At 43.2% G+C, this 25,088-nt stretch overlaps 2 protein-coding genes across 4 annotated transcripts in view; one reads left to right on the forward strand and one right to left on the reverse strand.

Annotated features, from left to right (window-relative positions):
• Nucleotides 1-12,977, reverse strand: part of GLT1D1 (glycosyltransferase 1 domain containing 1) — a 65,352-nt gene extending 52,375 nt beyond the window's left edge. For 2 of the 3 annotated variants that reach the window (XM_054082650.1, XM_054082651.1), the window contains exons 1-3: nucleotides 11,940-12,977; nucleotides 4,393-4,541; nucleotides 1,527-1,632 (exon numbers count right to left, since the gene is read on the reverse strand). In XM_054082650.1, coding sequence (XP_053938625.1) covers nucleotides 1,527-1,632; nucleotides 4,393-4,541; nucleotides 11,940-12,007 — 323 coding nt within the window. In that variant the 5' untranslated portion in view covers nucleotides 12,008-12,977. Of the gene's footprint in view, nucleotides 1-1,526; nucleotides 1,633-4,392; nucleotides 4,542-9,885; nucleotides 9,908-11,939 lie in introns of those variants that run through there. The other variant, XM_054082652.1, reaches the window with a different exon arrangement.
• A 4,155-nt stretch (nucleotides 12,978-17,132) lies between these two features.
• The window catches only part of SLC15A4 (solute carrier family 15 member 4), a 30,837-nt gene continuing 22,881 nt past the window's right edge, over nucleotides 17,133-25,088 (forward strand). Inside the window, exon 1 of the mRNA XM_009555755.2 lies at nucleotides 17,133-17,760. Coding sequence (XP_009554050.2) covers nucleotides 17,188-17,760 — 573 coding nt within the window. The 5' untranslated portion in view covers nucleotides 17,133-17,187. The remainder of the gene's footprint in view (nucleotides 17,761-25,088) is intronic.

Genomic DNA, 25,088 nt, shown 5'->3' on the forward strand with positions numbered 1-25,088 from the left:
ATTTACCTGACACATTTAGATATATTTTTTCCTCAGCCTTTTTTCCTCAGCCCTGGATAAAGAATAACTTCTGATTATTTGACAACAAAAGTAAATGAGTATATAAATTTTGTGGGGCTTTAAGTTGCTTTTCAACTACAACTCACACTAAGACGTAAGAACATGCTTTAATGATTTTCCAATGAGTGTGATTAATTGCTGTCTTTAAAATCTGTTTACCTCCCACATTTTATAGTGCTATAGACAGAACAGCATATCCACGCCACTGTTAAATTAGCTAATCATAGCTAGAACATAGAGTATTAACAAAGACAAAACTATGAGATATAAGCCTGCTGTGGGTGCTGCACGTATTTCCTCATTGCTAACACAAACCAAAATCCACACTGCCACATCTGAACTATTGTCGTTTCACTTTAAGCTGGTCACCCTGGTCTGTATGTACAGATAGCACTTAACGCAGAAAATATGTTTGTTCCAATACAGAATATTTCATATGTTTAAATATATGTAACACAAAACAGAATTTACTAACAGAGGTTTAAAAAAAAAACCAACTCTGAGCAATATTTAACACTTTCGGCACAAGGCCTTGGCAAACAAGGTCAAACCTTCTTTAGGCTAATAGTATTACTGGAAGATTTAAGAAGCATATTCATACCTCCACCATTAACAAAGAATTGCTATTTATATAATCATACCTCCACCACTAACTTGCATTATCGACCTCCACTACTAAAGATTCAGTATTTAAATACCAAATATCAGTCATGTCACGGCCAAGATAGTTCTGTATAAATGAAAACCGTACAGATACTGTTGGAAATAATTAGATGTGCATTTCTTCACCTAAATTTCTGCAGATATAAACAATCTAAAATAATTTTGGTAAGAAATAAAAACTTGATTGCATAAAATTGTATCCATTGCAAACACATCAAATAGTCAAGTAACTGCAGTCCACAGCAATAGTAACTATCAAAGGCTGTCTTTACGTCTATCCGTAAGGTAGATTATTCTACAGAGCAATATGCTGCCAAATGCCACGTTAAGTATTCTTCCTATTATTCTTCTAGTACCTTTTACATGCCCTAAAATTTTACATTCTTATCACGTGTAGTTCTATTATTCTAGGAAACAGTTATGGTTCAGTAGACAAAGTGCAGGATTAGTTAGCAAGAGCACAAATTTCATTAGCTTTCAATGGGATTTGAGTCTTTCTGAAAATTCACAGCCAAAGAGACCAAATTACCTCTGCCAACTCTTACATGGACAGAAACGAATGTTACAGAGGAAATATAAAGTGAATAGACTGCACAGAGACCATATTTTATGAAGAAAAGGTTCTACTTCCATCACTGAATGATAAAATAATAAATTAAGATCATAAGGATTACGAAGTCTATCCTTTGCCCGCTGGCCCACACTTCCCCCAGCGATTCCAAGCATTTTTGGAACAGTTCCTAAAAGATCTGCCATTACCAGAATGCATTTTCGTGTCACGAACCTACCACACGTGCTTTTACCTGGCTTCTCCTAGCACCGCTCCCATTACTCGACGTTTCTCTTCACATTTGATATCTTCATTTATATCTGTCCCACCAAAGATGATTCCAAAAGGAATTCTGCTACCTGCAAAGCAATGACTATGATGAGAAGTTGACCAACGCATCAAGGTCATTGACTAGAAGGGAACATTAAGAGCGAAAAAGTATATTGATGATACTGTATCATACAGGTAAACAAAAGCTTTTGAAAACCAAACCTGGAGGAACATGAATTTCTATGGCTTCAGCACTGAAAAAATCCCATACAATAACTATGCAGTTTCAGTCTGTTGTGTAGCTCTGAGATTTGCTTTGCCTTCACCATGCTTAGTAAGAACAATCACTTAGTTCCTGCTACCACCCTCCATCTCCTTGGCAGCCCACTAAACAGCACAGATATTTTAAATGCTACTCACATTTTAATAAGATGCAGTATTGCAAAGTTTGGTCCTAGATCCCGCAGCCACTGATTCACTGCCCCCTCAAGCATCCCAATGCAGAGGTTTGGGTGATCATCCTGCAAACTTAGTCACTGATGTTACTTTTGGGGCTGTCGTTTTTGGGTTTTTTTAAATATTAACCTTCCAAGCAAATTTTACTTCTGCAGAAGTTGTAGATGGAGCCACACCATCAGAAAAGGTCACCAAATTAAAAAAGGCAGTATATGTGAACCTGCAATAAAACCATTGTTTTGCCTAATTCCATCCCAAAAGACACATCTGTGTTTATAGTTGGTTGTTCCAAGACCTTCTGTGTTGACCCAAATTATGGAAGTTGTTTTAGGATGCCTTACAGCGCTCAGAACAGTAACAGGTGTATTGGCTGTGGGACAGTCTGTGCACAAGGCCTCATCAATATCCAAATTTTAGAGTAACATAAGCATACATAAACATACATATCCTAGTAGTGTCTGCACTCTGGTAAAAGCTCAGTTTTGATACACAGCATTGGCATAAATTCATATTTGCGTAAGGGTGTAAAACAGGGTAGAGTGGCCCTTCTGTGCTAACAACTGCTGGACTTACATGGGTGGATAAGGCCAACGACTACTTAGATGAAAATACAAAAGCCAACAGTAGTGCAAGATTCCTTTCTAGTAGTATTTCTTTTCTTGGAGTCCGATTATTTTTAGTAACTAGAAAGTTACAGGCAATGTTCTCCCTTTAAACTAATCAAGATAGCAGACAATAACAGTTACTGTTGATTGTTTCAGCGTTGAAAACGATCAACTGGTCAGTTTTATACCACATTAAGTTAACAAATAACAGACTCGCGGTGGCTAATATTTGCAGAATATAGTTTTAAATTCCAAATGGGACATTTGCTAAAGAAATACAAAATATGTATTGCCTTTCTAATAAATAAGAAGTAACAACTATTACATCATCTATTACATGTGTTGATCACACAGCCTCAATCATGCAAACAAACTCTCCAGGACGAGGCCTAAAAGACTGGTGGTATAGTAGGAATTGTAGTATGACTGAAGTGACTATATTTCTTTAAGGTATTTCTTAATATAGGGTGTGGAACAATTAAATGATACAAGAATCAGGAACAAATCACTTTTGCCTTCAAGAAATCTATGCTAACTTTTACACGTTGATAAGATCATCCCAGCAATCCCACTACCTTCTGTCTCGCTTTTCACAGACTTGTGCTTGACTTTTCTTTCAGTTATTGCAGATGCTTTTCGGAACAGTGTGACTCTGACTTATTTAAATTACTGAGCTTTTGTAAATCAATAAAGTATCGGGCTTTGTAGTTCACTTGGGATTTTGTAACACTAATAGCAACAGCATTCGGGCAATGCTATGCAAGTCAAACCTGCAATGAAGTTTTACAGTAAATACTTAAAATCCAACCTTATTTTTTGTTCCTTATGAAAAAAAAAAAAAAGAGATCGTTCTAAGACCTTCCATAAACCTCTTCCAAAATAATTTTAGGTCTTACCACAAAACCAATCATCTCTATATTTCAACAAGAGAAGTCCTAATACATATGTTAGCAGAGATCGTCTTACAGAATTACTATTTTATTTGTATTCTAGGATCCCTGCTGAAATGGGAGCTTCATTGTAACAAAAGATACACGAGCATGCCAGACGTAATTCAGGCTTTCTGAAAACCCACAAGCACAAATTGCAGGGGTGACTTCTGAAGTCTGAAAAATAGCACAACACAACTACACCGAGATCTGATGGAAGTATCAAATTATGCACCTTTGTCCAAGTGAAGAGATTTGCACAACATGAATGTGATCTCAAAAATGGATACACACTTGCAATTTCAGTAGGTGACAGCATCTGTAATTTTCAAACCAGTGCTTCTAATGTACCATTAATGCCAGGATAAAATTTTGTACTACATAGCTAGATACAATAGAAATTTTTATTATTTTTCTGATAACATCCTGTCTCCTACAGTTTAGCTGGCATGAACATTTCAAAGTTATTTCATGTCCAAAAAAAACTGACTCATTTTTGAACAGAAAAATCAAATTAGCCTCTCAGCTTTCTTCTACTTGACCTCAGGTATACTTAGCCCAGCCACTGTCCTCTGAAAGAACACATTTGCTCAAAGCATCTTAATGTAACAAAGTATTAATTATGAAATGCACTGTGTGCTTTAAAGGTACATTTATTTAGTCCTCTCCTCTCTCGATCAGATCTCCCACAGAGAAAGATTTTCAGCATTTATGAACACTTGTTGAAGTGGATAACAGAATAACTACACTACATGTAGATTTATATTTTTATAGCCATTTACAACTGTTTGTATTCATTCTCTTCTCTTTCAGTACCTTTTTAAGAGGTATTTTTATTGCAAAACAGAAAGAAGATTACCTTGCAGAAGTCTGCCTCCTTTATAAAGATGAATAGCCAGGGCTGCATCAAACTTGTCTGCGGAGGTTAGATTTGCTATTTCGGTTGGACTTTGATACATGAAAGCATCTTTAAGAACGCAGACATGACCCGCAGCATGTAGATGATTCCTTCGTTATCGCAGCAAATAGAAAAAGAAGAAAAAAAGATGCCATTAATATTGTAGGCATGCTGGTATATTAAATAAGCTTAATCAAAATGTTTTTCCTTAATAATTTTTGCTCCGACATTCACATTTATGCTTATTTTGTTCAAGCAACCATGAAGCTATTTACAAGGGTTTCTTTTCTCCTGGAAAATATTTGTTATCTTCACCACTGTGAAGCCACAGCCACCCTTCCAAGCAACATAATCTGCATCTACTTTAAGGCCCAAGTCTGCAAAGTATCAACACCAACTTTGGAAATCAGCAGAAGTGAAGGATAATGAGGATCTTTTCTGCACATTGAGCTGAAGCTCAATTAGTAAAGATTCCTTTTGAACTGAGCATATTTGACCTTAGTCTCGGAGATTCTCTGATCCTTGTTCTGGAGAAAAGCAACCAAGTGAAAGAAAACACAAATATGTCCAGCTAATCAAAGCTACTAAAAATACAGAACATGCGAAAAAATGTTTGTGGGGCCAAAAAAATGGATATATAAATAAAATCGGAGAGTTTTCCGTACGATTGTGGGTTTAGTTGCTTCTTGTCTTAGCTTACCTTTTTGTAGAACAGGCACTGGGTAATTGAAGTATAAGAAAAAAACTACACAAAAGCAATTACACCAATACTTTCATAGTCTTTTTTAAATCTCAGTTGCTAAAAAAACCCAAAACACAACTAGTGTCAGCTTGCCCGTTCATCTTTATATACAGTGGTTCCTCATATTAAAACATTGATTAAAAGACTTTCAAAGTCAAGAAACTGATTACAGAAAGCTTTAATTGAGGCTTTTCAGTGAGATTTGGCTCAGTCTTTCCCTTTATACTTCAGGCTCAGAATTCCTCCTACTGAAACCAGAAGCAAAGTTTCCAATGACATGAGCCAAAAATCCATGCTTTGATATAAACTAGCAAGGTGTATCAGTGTAGTGTTTACAGTTTCAATATTATAAAAAACACTTATAAATGAAGAATGTTTTCTGCTCTTGTTCCAGTTGATTGATTTCTCATAGTGCATTAACTATTCTGGCATTAAAAACCTGCTAACTTGAGAGCTCCTTGGATAACGCCGGCTCTTCCCTTTCCTGATCATTTCATATCCCCTCAAGAAATGTAATTTTCTGTCCTGGAGAAGTTAGTCATTACTGCATAGAAATTGGTGCTAAAAATGCTGTAAAATGTCTCGAGGCCTTGGGAGGAATGTATTAGCACTATATCAGATCGAGTTCCACTGGCACAACATATGGTGCTGTATTTCTTCCTTATTCTAAAGAGAAACTCATTTTACTTTTAACTTCACCGTTTGAAACAAGACCCATAAATTCTAATAAATGCTAATAAATAATAAAATACAGCCAGATTGTAGGCTTCTTGTTCACACTATCGTGCAATGATTTACACCAGTTGTCCCATGGATTTGCACCAAGTACCTACTCGCCTTTTGAAAAAAGAGGCTCTCAATTTTTATCTAAATAACAATGCCCAAACCTCAGTGCTGTGGAAAGAAAATCTCTCGGGTAAATACTCAGGATGCTTGTGCACGCATTTCATAATTTCACAGGTGCTCATTAAACAGTCTAAAAGAATTTTTTCCCACCAGTGTTCCAATTACCATAAATCACTATCACGTACAAGCAATATGTTTGTGTATTACGAATAATTTGAAAATAACTCTCTTAGGACATCAGGAATCAAGAAACTCAGATAATAATTTTGATCTAAAGCACCCTTTTTTTTTTTCAATATATCAGGTATGAATACTTTTCCTTTCCTCCACAGCTGTAAATCCACAGCTGAATGACAGCTGTTTCTGTGGTAAATAAAGGGGGATTCCCTCAAGTGTTCCAAAGACTCATAAATTGTGGATTACTTCTATTACTTTCTTTTTTTTCCTAAACATAATGACTCCAGAGCACGTAAAAAATTTGCACACAGCTTAGGAAGAAGAAATAATCAAATTATTCCTAGAATAATTCAAATTCCCAGATGTAAAGACGCCTTAATCCCATAAACATACCAATGAGTTCAATGTGATTAGTCACAGGCTTTAGATTACAGATACATGGAAATACATGAGCATAGAAGCAGAGTTACAGAGCAGTATTTAAGTACTGAAATTTACAGTGATATTTTCATATTTTCTAAATGACTTTTCATCTTTATAACCAGAAAAAAATGCAGGCTATGATTTTCACACATATGCTGTTATCAAGAAACACAAGAAGAGGTGCTGCAAAGCTACTGCAGGAGATATTTTTTTAAGGCTATGAAGTCACAGATGTCCCTGAATCAAGCCAAGACAGAGACACATTACCCATATTTTTCTCCTCCTGGCAACTGTGTATGCGCGTTATTTTGCCATTTCATAAACAAATACTTTCTGACTGAAAAATAAAAACGAACATGTCTCCAGCTGTCTGAGAATCTAAGACAACACCAAATATACTAAATCTCAAGGCTACATTTTCTTTCTATCACAGCTTTGGATGTGGTAGATAAATTTCCAAGCGTCTTAACAACAAGTGATTATTGCTTGGATCCAGAATTTGCCTTGGTCTGCCATGTCTCCCTTCTACCAAACCTCTCGTGGAAGCCAATGCCATTACCTGGCGAAAAGAGTATTTCTATACTGGAGTTTAGCTGTCAGATTCCAGATTTGGGGTGTTTTGCAGGAAGTTTGAAAGATCCCTTCCTAGAGTACATTATATTAGTCACTGCTTACACTGTGATATTTATACACATCCGAATATCGGATAAAGTATTTCCCAGCCTCACTGATTTCAGTATTCAGGGAATTAATTTTTTTTGTTCTATTTTTTACACTTTCTGGAAATGGTAAGGATTGCAAGTTAAACTTGTTAGCATCCGCTCTGGATCTATACTGTATACAGAGAGATTTGCTAATGGTACACTCCTTTTCTGACAGGTTTTCACTTTATTAAAGATTTCTATAGGAAAACATTTTTCTCTAAACACAACTATGAAATACTGGGTGTTTTACAACGTTTTGTTTTTTATTTCCTAAATTACTGATCACTACTTCTCACTTATCCTGGCTGGCAGTCTTCTTTGCATTAATTTAAATCTGCAGTTCATAGGTCTGAATATACAGAACCAGTTTTATAGTTCCAAGCACAGCATGGTTAAAACTGAGACACAAGCAAGTTAAAAGGTCTACTGACTTCTACACCATCATGCTTTTGAAAATTGCTTTATTTTCTGCCAAGTCTTCCTCTCAAAAACATTTATACTCTGCTTTGTAACTGATATTCCAATGGAATTACTTGCAGGCAAAGAATGTTTATTTTGAAAAAGTTCCTGGTATGTAGATACACTAACACTTCTTGAATGGCACAAAACAAGCTTCATCCAAAAATATGAAGTGCCTCTTTAGGCTGTCTATTCTCTACAGCAGCTACGCACCAGCTACTGTTAAATCTATACAGCACAATTTAAAGCTTATTAAGTGAGCAGAGGCACTTTCACTGCCTTTTCTCAGGTCTGGCCCGAGCTGAATACAAGCAATTCCCATCGATGTTGATAGAATTACAAGAGTTTAAACCCTACTTCATCTTCTCTGTTTTATTTGTAAACTATCTCTATGTTTTTCACGCTTGTTAAAGCAAAGTATTCTTCATTTTATTTCTCTCTCAAACTTCTCCTTTAAACAACACAGAGTGATTGTGTTGGAACAAACAGAGTATGAATAAAATCCACTGTGAATAAGAAGAGAAACCAAAAATGTGAATAAAAATGTCTCGTAACACTCTGAAGTCAGTAACTGACATTTGGAAGGACAAAATAACTCTGCAAAGTTTAATCCTGCCTTAGAAATAGGTCTAGCAGGGCAAAGCATTTTAGGATGCAGCATATGTGCAGGCCATGTAAATCATGACATCCTAGTTTCCAAGGTGGAGGATAAACACCTGTCTTGCAGCTACCCTGCTCTGGAAACACACCACCAACCGCAGGAACTCCCCAGCACCTGGGCAAATAGAGTTAAAAGACTCCTTCTGATCTGCCATGAGGAGAAGAGGGTCTCCTGCTCTACAAGTGTTCTTCTGTGGGATTTTAATGGTGGCAGAAAGGGTAAGTCTAAAGACAAGAACAGTTGGGGCTCAGAACTACTTCAATAAATGTCTAAGCTGAATAAGAACTGTAAAGTGAAAGGACAAGCATTATTGAGTTTGTGGGTTTAACTCTCTTGCAGTTGATTACCTGGAGATTTACAGAATGTCTATTTCAACTGTCCCATTTCATATGAGAACTGAAACAACCTCTCCCTCCCTAAAGATATTTACATATTGACAAAATACTTCCTCTAAATCTTTCTAATTAACCAATTAATTCAAGATCCCTATCCCTCCTTACCACCAAGTACTAACAGTTGAATGGAAGATTTCAAGGTTGCAGAGAAGATTCATTTCTTTTCTTTCTCAACACTCTATCTGATCTCATTTCTAGGGCTGAAGAATGGCAGCCTAACCAAAGACTTTCTACTGTTTTATTCTCTACTCATTGCCCATATTTTCTAAGGTGATTAAAGATTATGCACACTAATATTAATAAAGCCCACAGCACATTCATTATATCACTGGTCTTAGCAAGCTGATTTCTAGCCAAATTAGGTTTGGGTGTCTCTGTCATGAGTTACTTTAAACTCAGGAAATGAATATCTTATTTATGAAAAGATGAAGCAGTAATAGGAACAGTTGTAATATCATAAACATAGCATACCCAGTGAAATTAAGCCATAAAATTAATCTATGCTGGCAAGTGTCCAACGCAGCGACAACTTCATTGTTTCCTTTACACTTGAACTAAAGTTGCCAAAAAAAAAAAAACTTAACAATGAAATTCATAACCGTGTATGCAGATATAACCAAAGCCAAATATTAACTGGCATATATATTTTCTGTATCTTAACACACATGCTGCGAAGGTCACCATATGCACTTAAGCTCAGGTATGGCAGGTTCATGTGAGCAGTGACATGCCCAAGCCTTTGGACACACACGTATATTTACTTCTTTTAAAATGGCATAAAATCTTAAGAAAACCATCATTAGATGGAAGTATCAGCATAGGACTGTTTTAGTGATAGCTGTCACTTGACTACCCTTTTAGTCAGGAAGATGGATTTAACTACTAGCTAGTAAGCTTTACTTTTTATCCTGATCAGATTTCCTTTTCTAAATCAGCTATTTTACATTACAACTATAAATAGCATTTATAGCAGGTGATAGGATAGCAATCAAACATGACATAAGTTACTGACTCTCAAACACTACTTCTGTTATAATCCTTACCTACCTTTATGGTGAACATTTAAATTGAGCTCTCACTCATTGTTTTCTTTCTGTTTAAAGGTCTATGTGCACAAGAAAGCAGCGCCCACTTTGTACACACACAGGTTACGCTCATGATGCAACAGGATACTGAAGCAGCCAGACGAGCTGTTACAGGACATATTTCCCGCTGACATGCATATGTATAAATTTTCCCAGAAAACTTATGCATATTCTATTACTTTCCAAGGACTCATTTTAATGTATTGTGGATTTTCCAGAGAATTGGACAAGCTGGAGAAGTGAGGCTGTGAGAACCTCATGAGGTTCAACAACGCCAAGTGCAAGGTCCCACCCCAGGGTTGGGGCAATCCCCGGTTTCAATACAGGATGGGGGATGATGTGATTGAGAGCAGCCCTGAGGAGAAGGACTTGGGGTACTGGGGATGAGAAGCTCAACGTGAGCCGGCAACGTGTGCTCACACCCCAGAAACCAACCGTGTCCTGGGCTGCATTCAAAGCAGCGTGACCAGCAGGGCGAGGGAGGGGATTCTGCCCCTCTGCTCCTCTCTTGGGAGACCTCAATTGGAGGATTGTGTCCAGTTCTGGAATCACCACCGTAAGAAGGAGACGGAGCTGTTGGAACGGGTCCAGAGGAGCCTACAAAGACAATCCGAGGGCTGGAGCACCTCCCATACGAGGCCAGGCTGAGAGAGTTGGGGTTGTTCAGCCTGGAGAAGAGAAGGCTCTGAGGAGACCTTATAGCAACCTGCCAGTACCTGAAGGGGCTACAAGAAAGCTGAGGAGGGACTGTTCATAAAGGCTTGGACGAGGGGCAATAGGTATAAACTGGAGAGGGGCAGATTTAGACTGGACATAAGAAGCAATTTATTCACTATGAGGGTGGTGAGACCCTGGCCCAGGCTGCCCAGGGAAGCTGTGGCTGCCCCATCCCTGGAGGGGTTCCAGGCCAGGTTGGATGGGCCTTGGGCAGCCTGAGCCAGTGGGAGGTGTCCCCGCCCACGGCATGGGGGGTGGATGGGTTTTAAAGTCCCTTCCAACCCAAACTATTCTACAATTCTGTGAATTGCACAACAGTCAAATTTCTTGCTGATTTTGAGCCTTGGAGCCAGCTCTGCCTGACCCTGTGTTGGAGCCAAGGAGAGGCTGCAGACAGAGGTTAGAGAAGCAGAGATGCCTGCTCAGCACAGATCAGACCCAACACAAGACGTTATCATGTCCAAAAGAACCTATCAGTGCCTGGAAAAAACACTATCTGAAAAAAACACGCAGCTTGATCCAGCGGGAGGTGTCCCTGCCCATGGCAGGGGTTGGAACTGGATAGGCTTTAAGGTCCCTTCCAACCCAAACTATCCTATGATTAAAAAAACTGCTCTCAGAGAGACATTCTGTCGAACTTTCAAAAAAATACTTGGATGAAAACTTAATGCTTCAATCAATATACTCGTTTTTTCTGAAGTAGTAAGTAGCTTTTGTATCAAAGGGACATTATTTGGGGGGGGGGGGGGGGGGGGGGGGGGCGGGAGGAACCCTCGGCTCCCCTTCCCCTCTCCCCGCCCGCCCGGGTAGAGCCGCCCCCGCCGGCCCCTCTCACACCCCCGGCGGCAGCCACTCACGGGGCTGCGGCGGCCGAGACACCGCCTCCGTGCGCCACCGGCCGCGCCGAATGGCGGGCGGCTCCACCGCCTCCTGCCCGGAGACAGCTCCACGCGGAGCCGGAGGGGCCCCGGAGCGGCCCCGGAGCCGCGGCATCAGCTCCACCGCGGAGCCAGAGGGGCCCAGAGCCGCGGCACCACCTCCAGCGCGGAGCCAGAGCGGCCCCGGAGCCGCGGCACCACCTCCAGCGCGGAGCCGGAGGGGCCCCGGAGCCGCGGCACCACCTCCAGCGCGGAGCCGGAGGGGCCCCGGAGCCGCGGCATCAGCTCCAGCGCGGAGCCTGAGCGGCCCCAGAGCCGCAGCATCAGCTCCAGCGCGGAGCCTGCAGGGCCGCAGCGGGCTGTGCGGCGAGGTGGAGGGAGGGCGCGGGCACTGCTCGGCGCTGCGCTCCGCGGCACTTACCGTATCCTGTCGGCCGTGGTGGCGTTGCCCGTCTGCGCGCGGAGCCCCGCCAGCAGCAGCAGCCGCATGGAGCCGCCGCCCGCACCTGCGGCCCCGCGGGCTGCCGGGAGCGGTGCGGGGAGGGGCCGCGACCCCCGTCCGGGCAGGGGCACTGCGAGGCCGCGCCGAGGCGGGGGAGCGGGCCGGGGTGGAAGGGACCCCGAAGAGTCCGCTCACACCTCCCACAGCTCTTGTACGTCGATCATAGAGTGGTTTGGGTTGGAAGGGACCTTAAAGCCCAACCAGTTCCACCCCCTGTCGCAGGGACACCTCCTACTGGGCCTGGTTGTTCAAAGTTCCATCAACCCGGCCCTGAACACCTCCAGGGATGGGGCAGCCACCACTCCCCCACCTGTTCCAGGGCCTCACCTCCCTCATTGTGAAGAATTTCCTCTCTATGTCCAGTCTAAATCTGTACCCTCTCGAATTTAAAGCCACTGCCCCTCATGCTATCACCACAAGCCTTTATGAACAGCCCCTCTCCAGGTTTCTTGTAGCTCCTTCAGGTACTGGAGGGTCACTATAAGGTCTCCTCAGAGCCTTCTCCAGGCTGAACAACCCCAACTCCCTCAGACTGTCCTTGTAGAGGAGGTGCTCCAGCCCTCCGATCATCCTTGTAGCCACCTCTGGACCCATTCCAACTGCTCCATCTCTTTCTTATGTTGAGAATCCCAGAACTGGACACAATCCTCCAGATGAGGTCTCCCAAGAGAGGAGCAGAGGGGCAGAATCCCCTCCCTCGCCCTGCTGGCCACTCTGCTATGGATGCAGCCCAGGACACGGCTGGTTTCTGGGCTGTGAGCACACGTTGCTGGCTCACGTTGAGCTTCTCATTCCCAGTACCCCAAGTCCTTCTCCTCAGGGCTGTTCTCAATCACATCATCCCCTATCCTGTATTGAAATCGGGGATTGCCCCAACCCAGGGGTGGGACCTTGCACTTGGTGTTGTTGAACCTCATGAGGTTCTCACAGCCCCACTTCTCCAGCCTGTCCTGGTCCCTTGACAGCTCATAATAACATTAAAATGAATCCTTGAAAAGTAACAGAATATGCGTAAGGTTTCTGGGAAAATTTATGCATACGCATGTCAGTGAGAATACTCCAGGTGGTGTCAACCAGTGGGTTTGGGTGCCTCCCTGCCCCATCCCAAATAGTGCCGCATGTCTCTAGCCACAAAATTTACATCCTCAAATCATGGCCTCAGAGAAGCCTTAAAGACCTCCTGAGAGGCATCAGCCACCATCTCCTGAGGCAGTTCTCAGCAATGCTACAGTCACCACGTGTCTCCTGAGACGGAGGTGGTTCATATTAAGTGCAGGAATGGAGAAAAACTAATTGTGATCTGATGCCAACAACCAGAAAAGCCAGAGGAGTGTGCAAGTCTGAAGAACAAGGTGATGGGATGGTCAAGGACTATGCTGCATGTCATGAAGACCATAAAATGAAGCAGAACCAAAGGGGTGTTAGACCAGGGGAAAGCTCTAGTGAGGAACCACAGGCTCCAGAGTAGCAGGTAGGATCCAGAGATACCACAAGGCAGGGAAGAGAAAAAGGAACAGCCTGAACATGGGGACTAAGAAAACTGTATCCCAAACTGTTTTTAAAACGGTTCTTCAAATATCTTGTGTGGGTCTCTGAGGATGACAGGTATTCAGGAATCGAGGGTTTACAAGTGATAAAGATATATATTGGAGTGTGTTCTGGCCAGTTTTAAGCGTTTTGTTATGCTGGCTCGCGTTTTGCTAATGGGACTTTTTGCTGCAGAGCTGTGCGCAACTGTTTGCATCTCACCAAGTCATCACTTCAAAATAATTAAGCACAACATTGTTTCAGACCATTTTAAATTCCATCTAAACTATAAAAAGATGGCTACAACTTAGAAGAGCAACAAATCTTGCATAAATACTAAAAATAGCCTAATTTAAGAGTAGGCAGGACCAAGCTATTTTCATCACCATTTTAGAAAGCATTTCTGGCATGGAATCCCAGCCCCATTGAAATTTAGAGGGCTTTTGTTAATCCAGCCAGGATTCTAGCCTTGAAGTCTGTTTCATTATAAGTGGCCTACGTGAAGCACATTTTGGCTTTTGAGAGCACTTAACCACCCTCAAATCCAGCAACAGTCACCTGCTCATCACTGTTCCCCAATTGTGGGTCTAGCATGGACTGCATTAAGCTTATGCAGCTGCCTTTCAGCCTCCTGACACATCCCTATGTTCTATCCTGCTCCCATAAACCCTCCTTCTGGTTCCAAGATCTCCCCCACACAGCTCATCCACCTGCATCACACCCAGAAAGGCTGGCAGAGCATGTGCCAACCAAGAAATGCACCTTGCCCTGCTGCTGCAGACCTCTGCCCACAACAGCTTCCGTGATCAAAACTGGGGACGCTCCCAAGTTGCACAGCCTAAAGCAGGAGATGTGATGGTGCTCAGAAAGCCACGTCTGGGGTTAAAAGGAAGCTGTGGGTTTGATATCTGCATGAGATACCCGATTACAAACAGCTTAAGCGTTCTAACACTTCGCTGCTGGCTCTCAACCCAGGCAATGGCTATCCAGCATATTTAGTGTGTAACACAAAAAAAAGACAAAAATGCAAACATCAAAGTAAGACAAAGCCTGCTCCATGAGACAAAGAAGGAACCTTAACCAGTCACCTGGGAAATAAAGACAAAATAAGGGAAACACTGAAAGAAGTCTTACCGTTTTATTACTATTTATGGTAACTGGTTCTCAGGCTACATAGGCTTTAACTGAAAAAAATAATAATCTATAAGTCTTTGCAGCATGAAACATTGCTGTGTCTTTGAAAACATGTACATGCACTAAAATATCTCTGTATAGGCACAGGTGCATTCAATATCATCAAAGAAAGGGTCGCCAATGTCTCTTAATGAAGTTTTAAATATACCGTAACTAAGTGTTCTTGTTTGGAGGAAAATCAAACACCATCTTCCTGAAGCTGCTGTACTTTCAGAGAGAATTTTGGGGTTATAAGTGGCTTTTGAATTTTACTGGGAGTCCCTGCTTCTCAATGTCTGAAGATTTAAGTAACATTTTATAATGTGCATTTCAAACACTGTTCAGCGTTGCTAGGTGTTTGGCACAGTTGTTGGGCAGGCCGATATAAAAAAATCTCACCCCACTCACAAAGGTAAATAATGAAGGGTCTCAAATGTGGTATCTGCATATATTAAAACACACAATAACACAAAGTGTGCTTAATTATTTTGCGGACTCTAGCAAATACTACTAGACCCCTTAGAAAATGTAATCATAATGCTATGATCTACTGTATTGGGCAAAGCTGAAATGTAATTTTTTAAATTACTGAATCAGTCACATTACCGTAGTTCACAAAACCGGATCTCTGTACAGCATTTTCCTCGTTGTCCTTTGTCATAAAATGTAACTAGCGAAGAGAGCAAATTATGAGTCACTTCTATGGCATATGTTATTTACAAAGCCCTGTCATTAAATGCACATATTTACTTTTACAAGCATCGCTTGCCCAATTACCAATGCTGTTCCAAAAAATTCAAGACATACCTGGATGTTGGGTGTAACTATACAATGTCCATTTGAAAAAACACAACGAGGAGTATCTTTCCGACTTTGTTCTGGCCAACAATGTGACTTAAAAATCTGCTGTTGAAGATAATCACATACTTTCATGATCTTAACATCAAAAGAACATCTTTGGGCTTCAAAGCTGAAACTACTAGTGTGTGTTTTCTCATCTTAGTTATGCACTTGGTTGCATTCGGGTCAGAGCCTTCACGCTCCAGGTGTAGGTATCCAGTGCAGCTCCTGGGTGATGAGCTGCCTGCCGCATCGGCCAGAGGAAGGGAGCACCTACAGAAAGGGTCACTCACAGCGCATATTCACCTTTGCCTCTGGGAGGGCTGTTTTACCTGGCCCATCCTCGCTTTTGCTTTTCCAGCTGAGAAGCAGAGCAGGGAAAGGATCCATATTAAAATTTTAGCGTTCTTGTTATTGATGGGTAACACTAAAGGGAAAATGAGGGCTCTCGTGGAAGCCAGTCCTCAACCTCTGTCGTTAATAAAGCCGCAACGCTCTGGTTAATGACGAAAAGGTAATTTCCAGCCTGAACTAATGCAGGGAACAGCCACCAAATCCATTCTGTTGGAATGGGTCCACAGGAGGCTACAAAGATGATCCGAGGGCTGGAGCACCTCCCATACAAGGACAGGCTAAGAGTTGGTTGTTCAGCCTGGAGAAGAGAAGGCTCGGAGACCTTATAGCGACCTTCCAGTACCTGAAGAGTCTACAGGAAAGCTGGAGAGGGACTGTGTACAAAGGCTTGCATTGATAGGATGAGAGGAAATGGGTATAAACTGGAGAGGGACAGATTTAGACTAGACGTAAGGAGGAATTTATTCACTGTGAGGGTGGTGAGGCCCTGGCCCAGGTTGCCCAGGGAAGCTGTGGCTGCCCCATCCCTGGAGGGGTTCCAGGCCAGGTTGGATGGGCCTTGGGCAGCCTGAGCCAGTGGGAGGTGTCCCTGCCCATGGCAGGGGGTGGGACTGGATGGGTTTTAAGGTTTCTTCCAACCTTCCAACCCAACTATTCTATGATTCTGTGAATTACACAACAGTCAGATCTCTGGCTGATTCTCCCTGCTGCAGCTTCCCGCGCTGCCGGGCACCCTACGGGCCCCGAACCCCCACGGTACATGCCGGGTGTATCCCGGCCCCGCACGCGCGGCCTCACGGGCGGCCAGGAGCGGGGGGTAGCGGTAGTCAGTCACCGCTACCCCGGCCCGGCTTGAGCACGTGACGGCGTCGCCACGCCCCATCTCGACCACGCCCCTGTATGACCACGCCCACTCTACAAGCCGACCACACCCCCAAGCCGCCGCTCCCCGGCTGCCCAGGTGACGGTGCCTCCACGCCCCCTCTGGCCACACCGCCTGAGCCGTCGCTCCCCGCAGCACCCTCTGGCCACGCCCCCTGTGACCACGCCCCCTCAGCCCCTGCCTCCCGGTGCCCGGCTGCCCACGTGACGGCTCCCCTGTGGCCACGCCCCCTCCGCCGCCAGTCCCCCCTCCCCGGCTGCCCACGTGACGCGCCGCGCGCGGAGCGACGTCGCTCTGGGCCAATGGCGTCGCGCGGCGCCCCGTGAGGGCGGGTCCGGTGCGCGGCCGCGGCGAAGCCTCCGCGGGGCGGCCGGGAGGGAGTGCGCCGCGATGGGGGAGGCCGAGCCGAACGAGCGCAGCCCTTTGCTGAGCAGCGGGGAGCGCGGGCGGTCCGGCGGCGGCGCTTTCCACGGGCGGCGGCTGGCCTGCGCCGCCGTGCTGCTGGCCGAGCTGCTGGAGCGCGTGGCTTTCTACGGTGTCACCTCCAACCTGGTGCTGTTCCTCAACGGGCCGCCCTATGGCTGGGAGGGGGCCCAGGCCAGCCAGGCCCTGCTGCTCTTCATGGGCATCACCTACCTGGTGTCGCCCTTCGGCGGCTGGTTGGCCGACGCTCTGCTGGGCAAGTTCGGCACCATCCTGCTGAGCATGGCGCTGTACCTGCTGGGCATGCTGGCCTTCCCTGTCATCGCCGCCCCGCACACCCGGCAGGGCCTCTGCGGGGACATCCCCTTGTTCCCCGTGGAGAACTGCTCTTCTCCAGCGGTGGCCAACACCACTGTGGCGCCTTGCTCCCAGGTGGGAGCCACCCGCTATTGTGCCACCGCCATCTTCGTTGGACTGGTCCTCGTGGGGCTGGGCGTCGGGTCAGTCAAGGCCAACATCACCCCTTTTGGGGCAGACCAGGTCGAGTATTGCTTGGCAGCTGGCAGATGGTTTGTGGGTGCTGAGCTGAACCCGAGGGCGGCTGTCGGTCGCACTGAGGAGCTTGCTTTGGTGGGATGGACGCTGTGCCTACTGATGCACAGTCTCTTTAGGTGTGAAGTCTCGCAGGGAGTCAGATCATCCAGCTTTGTGCCCTGTGCGATGCAAGCTGTTAAATTGTACCTTGTTTGGTATAGTTTTGTGTCTGTGTGGTGTCTGATCTCTTAAGGCCCTTGGTTTCCTGGTAGCCCTGCCTTGTGTGTGGTACCTGATTTACCTAAGCCATCAGCATCTCCAGGAGTTGGGTTGAGTACTTGGTGGCCATGGTTTGTTAATTATCCAGTGATGTGGAGTTTGTACCCTATTAATTTGGCTTCAGAGCTCGTCAGATGAAATACCTGATTAACAGTTTAGCTTTGACAAGGATGGCACAGGCCTTCTAGGGCACTGGTCGGAGACTTTTTATCATCCTGTGAAAAATGAAAGCTAAAGAACAAACTTTTTTTTATGCTTTAGGTATTCCCTGTGTCCTGCACTTGTGCCCTTGAGTGGGATTTTTGTGCAGACTAATGGTATGCCACATGATAGATGGGAAAGCCCTCTCAACATGGGAAATGTATTACCTGGGTTGTTCTCATAAGGACGTGTCCTGCCAAATGACCTTACTGAGATCCGCTTCAGTGATATCATTTGTTGCATCACCACTGCAGAGCCAAGTGGCTTTACAGAGAATATTTGGGAGACAACATCTAGTTCAGTATGAATTGGAATGCGCTGATGTATGTATGTTTTTACAAATCTTACACTAAGGTGGTATGCTGGCTGCGGATGTTGAGTTGGAGTATAATTTCTGCTTTACAAACTGAGAATTTCAGATGCTTATGCACTGGGCAGCATTTCCAACCAAACTGTTCCTGATGACAAAGCAAGGAAAATACCTGTAATCCAATTGCATGTCTGTTCACTGGCCCACTGAGTTGTAGCCGATGCAAGTATCAGAAATGCCATTAAATTCTTTGTAAGAGGTAGGATCTACCGTGATATCCTTTCTGAACATACCTCTGTTCTCTGCACTGCAATTTATATTTGTCATTCTTTGGTGTTTCGTATATTATAAATTCTGGGGTTCTGGGTGAAAGGCAGTATATAAATGTAAAACATTATTATAGCCTAGGATTGTGTGTCCCGAATGTATTGGTTCTGTTTAAGCCAGCATGAGCCCAACAAGTGAAATAGCTTTAATATGACTTTATCTTGTAAGGTGTTTTTCAGAGCCGACTGCTTATTCCCAGAACACTTTATGAACGTTAAATATAAGAGATAAATAATGGCAGGAATAGAACAAAAGAAGAACAATTGCCAATGGAAGTGTAGCTGTTGTAGCTGGATTTTTTTAAAGGCTTTCCCCACAGGATTTTGCAGAAAGCAGGTTTGGGCTAGGTTCGCAGATAATTCACAGTGATTTATGTAGAGTGAAGCAAAAGAAATACTCCTTTCTGGTTCATAATAATCAGTAGAGCTCTGCTGAGGACTAAATTTTTCTCATTCTCTGTTTTTTTTCTGTCTTATCTATTGTTAAATATATTACAGCATACCACTCACCTTGCTGTGCAGTTTGGGGCCCTCTTGGGTGCCTTCTCCCTGTGTTGGAATGTAGTAAACTGCTGGGTAGATGGATATGTGTTGCTGAGGATAAAGTCTGTCTCCCAGAGTCACATTCCTGGGAGGCCACAATACAATGCAAACATGTTTTGGCTGGACATGTGCTGATAAGGTTTGTCCTCTGTCCCTTGAATACCAAACAAAGGAAAATATGTATTTTATGTCATGTACTTTAGCTGACATAAGCCACCTTTCAGTTAATTACATTTCATTGCAGATCTCTGAAGGACTACCATGTATGTTCTTTTTAATAAATGGAGTGGAATTTGGGCAGAGAACCCAAGTATATCGAGGATTATTTTTATTTAGAAGAAAATAATCACTTTATGCAAAACTGGAAACTAAATTCTAATACTTGTTTTCTTCTGGAGTTAAAAAGATGTAGATTCTTCATTTCTGTTAAGTGGATGCTTTTAGAAGTACTGTTACAGGCGACTAAGTAAGCTTACTATGGAGTAACTTTTGCCAGTCAGCTTAGCAAAAAACCAGTTTCTGCAAGCTAGATATATACCAGCTTTACTTAACTGTGTTAATAAATAAGAACAATTTTTCTAGACCTATCCACCATACAGGTTTATATTGGAACAGAAGGATCTCAGAATAGTGTGTATAATCATGTGATGTGTCTAACCTGGCACTTTCCAGTTCCCCTTTTTAGTGTGAGTGTTCTGTCGTCCCTTCCTGTTCTCTGTAGCAGTTTGTGACTTTCCGTAGTTAGGAAACAATGTTATCATCTCTCCTTATTGTGAAAGCTGGTTTAGCTTCAACACTGAAGCCAATGCTAGGAGCAGACCACTGATCTAGTATCAGCTCTAATAGTTGTTCTAATTGTAGATTGGTTTGGGTTATGGTGATTAGAGATGCTAGTTTGAACCCACAGTGTATCTCCTTTCTGAATTGCCATCGTGGTCATTAGATCTATCAGTCCATAACCTGCCAAATATCTTCTTGCTTTGCTAAAGCCATCATTCTGATAGAAGCATTGCCAGAGGCAGGATGCTGTTGGAAATTGGTGGTATAAAGGTGTCTTTAGAGTGAATTTTCAACATTTTTATTTGTTTGTTTGTAGAACTTAGATTTTCCAGCCTCTGGGGAAGGATGGGGGACCTTTTATAAAGAATTGAAGGTCATTAACTGCAAGTTACGTTGATGTTGTTGAACTTGTTAAGAGGCTGTGGAAGTGTAAGACTGTAGATACAAGTGTGAAAACTGAAGTTGTGGCATTCATATGGGCAGTACTAACGTGTTTCTGACAAACAGAATAGATATGGCACTAGTGAGAAGAAGCAGACTTGAAATGTAGATTGGCAAAATTTTAACAGAACAAATTATGTAACAGCTGAGTAGCTTGGTATTCCTGTGTTACTGAGCTCCCTCCAGATGCTCTCAAAGAATAACTGGTGTCTGTAGTGATAGATTGGAAGAGTAAATTTGACTACTGTGCTGTCATTAGGCTTTCTTTTGTAGGCTATGAAGGGCAAGCTTCTCCATTTCCATCCTTGCTCTGTTGTGTGGCTGCTCACGTAGTTGGCTGGGATAAGTTTGAGGGGGTTTGTCACAATTGTCTCTTGTGACTGTCAGTTGATTGCAGGAACAAATGAAATCTGCTAACGTCAGTAACAATCTTCTTTTTCATTTTATGTGAGTGAAATAAGAGATCATAGCTTTGGATCTGTCATGATGTGAAGAGGGAGAGAGGAAAGATTATGACATACTGGAACTCGGAAATGTTGGGGTTTAGGAAATATGTTATCATTAGCAGATGATGTCAGAAATCAGCTGTCACGTTGGAATGGCAGTCACCAGATAAGCTAGCTGCAGCAGAAAAAAAAGAGAAATCATGTGAATAACCATTTCTTTGCAACTGATCTAGCTGTGGAGAGCTAGGAAATTACTTTGTGACAAAGCAAAACATCTGAACACAGGAACTATGCAGAAGCAGTGATGCATGTATAGATTCCTGGCTCTGTACATAAAAATCAGGAGAATCTAATAGACTCTTAGTGTTTGAGCTGTGTTGGGGTTTTTGGGGGTTTCAAGCTGTACAAACTGCTTTGGTTAGTACTTAGTTCATCTCCTAAGAAAGTTGTTGCTTTTGAAAAATCCAGGGAATTTCTTTCAGGAAGTGATCATTTGTGATCTAAGTTGGAATGACGACTAGGTATTAACTTTATGTGCTGTGGAAGCTGCTGTTAGTCAGATACTTGTAATGACTTTTCATCCGGTGGTGTAACTAAACTTCTAGTTGCTCTTTCTCTCCTCCTTTGTTTCGGTGTCATTTAACGTTTTGTTCTGATTGTAAGGTGTTAACCGTATATCCTGAATGAGTTTAGAGAACTGCTGATGTATCCTCTGCTGAAAATGTCTGTAAATAACTTAACGATTGCATGGTTCCCATAACACAGTGTTCCAGGCACTTTGGATTCTTTATCATGAAAACTGTGGTCGTGATTGTATCTGATTTGACAATAATCAGTTTGATATGTGTTTTGTATTAGAAATTTTAATTTTGAGAACTTTTCCTTTACTATTTTGAAATCCAGTGCTGTGGTGGTCCTAGTTATAAAACTCAGAATGTCAGTGTGCTTTTCTTTCTGCATTTGGATTAATTGTCTCTAAAGGGCAGTTTCCAGATATATCAAGGCACACACCTTTTGGACAGTAGAAAAATCAAGTGTTAGGGTATATTTTCTTTTGCAGAGGTTATGTTAAATGTCTTGAAAGTGGCAACATTATTGTATTTCCTCTTTTGAGGCCCACCTGAAAGCAGGCAGTGTTGGCATGTGGCCAGTGAGCAGCAAAGCAGTTGTGGCCAGAATGCTTAGAGTTGTTTGTTTCCGTAATGCCTTTGTTGGTGGGGATTTTTGGTGTGGGTTTTTTGCTTAGTCTGAGGGAGTGATGATGGTTTGGTGTGTTGTTTGTTTATTTTTATTTAAAATTTGCCCTATAATTTAAAAGAGGAAAAATTAGGGCAATTTGGATGCTCCTTGCACACTAAAGTTGGTCATTCTGTATTTTTATTGAAGTAGCAGCCCTACTGGATTGTTCCCTAGTGTTCTTTGAGAATGACGTGCTATTCCATTTAGTAGAGAAAAAAGACGTGAAAGGTTGGAAGAATGCAGGACAGTGAACTGGAGAGTTGGGACTGGATATTAGGCAGTGGGAGTTGATCTAAACAAGTGACAGCTATCCAGCACTGGTATGGTGTGGAAAATGTCTGAATCTGAACTAATGTGGAAAACAGTGTGTTCCTTAAAGCACATAAATTGTGTGTATTGGATACTGGCTAATGTTCATTCGAGTCAGGGCACATTAGGGACAGTTTTACTGGAACATTTTAATTCAGTAATAAGAGCCTTGCACTCTAGCTATGGTGTTTCACTGATATTGTTAGCGTTTTCCTCATGTAAGGAGTTCGACTAAAGCATGGTGAATCTAAGAAGGTAACATTTTTCATACCTTTTAGGCACTACTGCTGTCTTGAAGCTGTTTTGTTATGATGGGGACAAAATCTTCTAAACTTGGGGTGCTGATTGATGAGAAGCTCAACATGAGCTGGCAATGTGCGCTCACAGCCCAGAAGGCCAACCGTGTCCTTGGCTGCATCAAAAGCAGCGTGGCCAGCAGGTCAAGGGAGGGGATTCTGCCCCTCTATTCCTCTCTTGGGAGACCTCATCTGGACAATTGTGTCCAGTTCTGGAATCCTCAACATGAGAAGGATTTGGAAATGTTGGAATGGGTCCAGAGGAGGCTACAAGGATGATCGGAGGGCTGAGCACCTCCCATATGAGGACAGGCTGAGAGAGTTGGGGTTGTTCAGCCTGGAGACGAGAAGGCTTCGAGGAGACCTTATAGCGACCTTCCAGTACCTGAAGAGCCTACAGGAAAGCTGGAGAGGGACTGTGTACAAAGGCTTGCATTGATAGGATGAGAGGAAATGGGTATAAACTGGAGAGGGACAGATTTAGACTAGACGTAAGGAGGAATTTATTCACTGTGAGGGTGGTGAGGCCCTGGCCCAGGTTGCCCAGGGAAGCTGTGGCTGCCCCATCCCTGGAGGGGTTCCAGGCCAGGTTGGATGGGCCTTGGGCAGCCTGAGCCAGTGGGAGGTGTCCCTGCCCATGGCAGGGAGGTTGGAACTGGATGGGCTTTAAGGCCCCTTCCAACCCAAACTATTCTATGATTCTGTGATTTTTGACTTTTCAGTGCAGGGACGTGGAACCCTTAGCTCACGGGAGAGATTCAATCCAGGACCCACACCATACTTATGCATTGTTTTCCTGCTGCAGTTCCTGGTAGGATGTTAAGAACATAACGAAGTTGATGGTGTTGGTACCACAAGGAGAGTGCCGCTATGCTTGAGTGAGGATGAAATGGAGCAGAGGGAGTGATAGATATTTCTTTCTGCTTGGGCGATCGAAAATAATGCAAGCATAAGAGGGGAAAGGAGAATTCCTGCTGGTTAGTGAAAAATAAAATAATAGCATTCTAACATAGTTTTCTTCTTCTTTGTCCCTTATTAAATTGTAGCATCTGCTTATGAAGAGAGTAGACCAATCTATTTGTGCTGTCATACAGCTCAAGTAATAGCCATCAAGGCGAAACTTTGAGTAGCCTGCTGTAAATGTAATATAGCTAAGATTTGGGCAGCTGATGTGGTGTGTGAAAGAAACTACGATTGCCTTTTAAATCTGCCGTGTTTTCTGGTTTTGGTAAGACATCTTCCTGTTTTTTCCACTTTGACAAGATATTCCACCAACTAGTTCAGTGTGATATTTTTTAGGTTATTAATGTTTGTGGATAAAATGCCATAGTGGTATTTCAGACGTGGCTATGATGTGATTTTTAGTGTGTATACATACTTGGACAAGGAAGCAGAAAATGGATTCTTTTTGTTGTTAGCCTGTGTTTTTCCTGTCTCTTGAGCATTACGTTCTTTTTTGGCTGCTGTTTCGAAAAGGATACTGGAGGTGGGGAAGGAAATTTCGGGGAAGGGCCACAAATATGGCCAGTAGTTTCCATGCAAGGAATTGTGAAACTGTCTACAACTTCCTGTCTCTGAAAAGGCAGCTAGACAAAAGATGTGACAGTAGTTTGTGGAAGAGTGGGTGGGGGAGAGAGGCAGGAGTGGACCAGGCATGGGAAAAGCTCATCTGGATTCTGTTGTTTCTTGGAACTAGGTAAAACGAGTGAGGCTACTACAGGGCAGGTTCAACACGGACAGATGGAGGTGGTTCTTCTCACTGTGTAATTAGCTGGGGAACTCTTTGCCACAGGATATTATAGATTCTAAACGCTGACCTGGGTTCAGAGGCAAGCTGGACAAGTTCATGCAGAGATCTGCTGCGTTTCTTAAGCAGATAGAAGCCATCCTCGGTTCAAGAAGTTTCTTGTGAGCCAGCGGCTAGTGGTGGGGATAATACTTGATAGAAGCAGCAGACTGTGCTTGCTCTGCTCTTACTTTATCAGAGTTTGCTTTCGTGTCCCAGCTTTTCTTTTTTATGTATGTGAGCAAGGTCATTTGTTAGAGGGAGGATGGGAAGTAATCTTTCTTGCAGAAAGTACAAGAGAACTGAGACTTTATGATGAAGAAAAGGAAACTTCCTAAAATAGATTGCTAACTCTTCACATAATTTGGAATTCCTGCC

The sequence above is a fragment of the Cuculus canorus genome, chromosome 17 (genome assembly GCF_017976375.1).
Source record: "Cuculus canorus isolate bCucCan1 chromosome 17, bCucCan1.pri, whole genome shotgun sequence".
Taxonomy (NCBI): domain Eukaryota; kingdom Metazoa; phylum Chordata; class Aves; order Cuculiformes; family Cuculidae; genus Cuculus; species Cuculus canorus.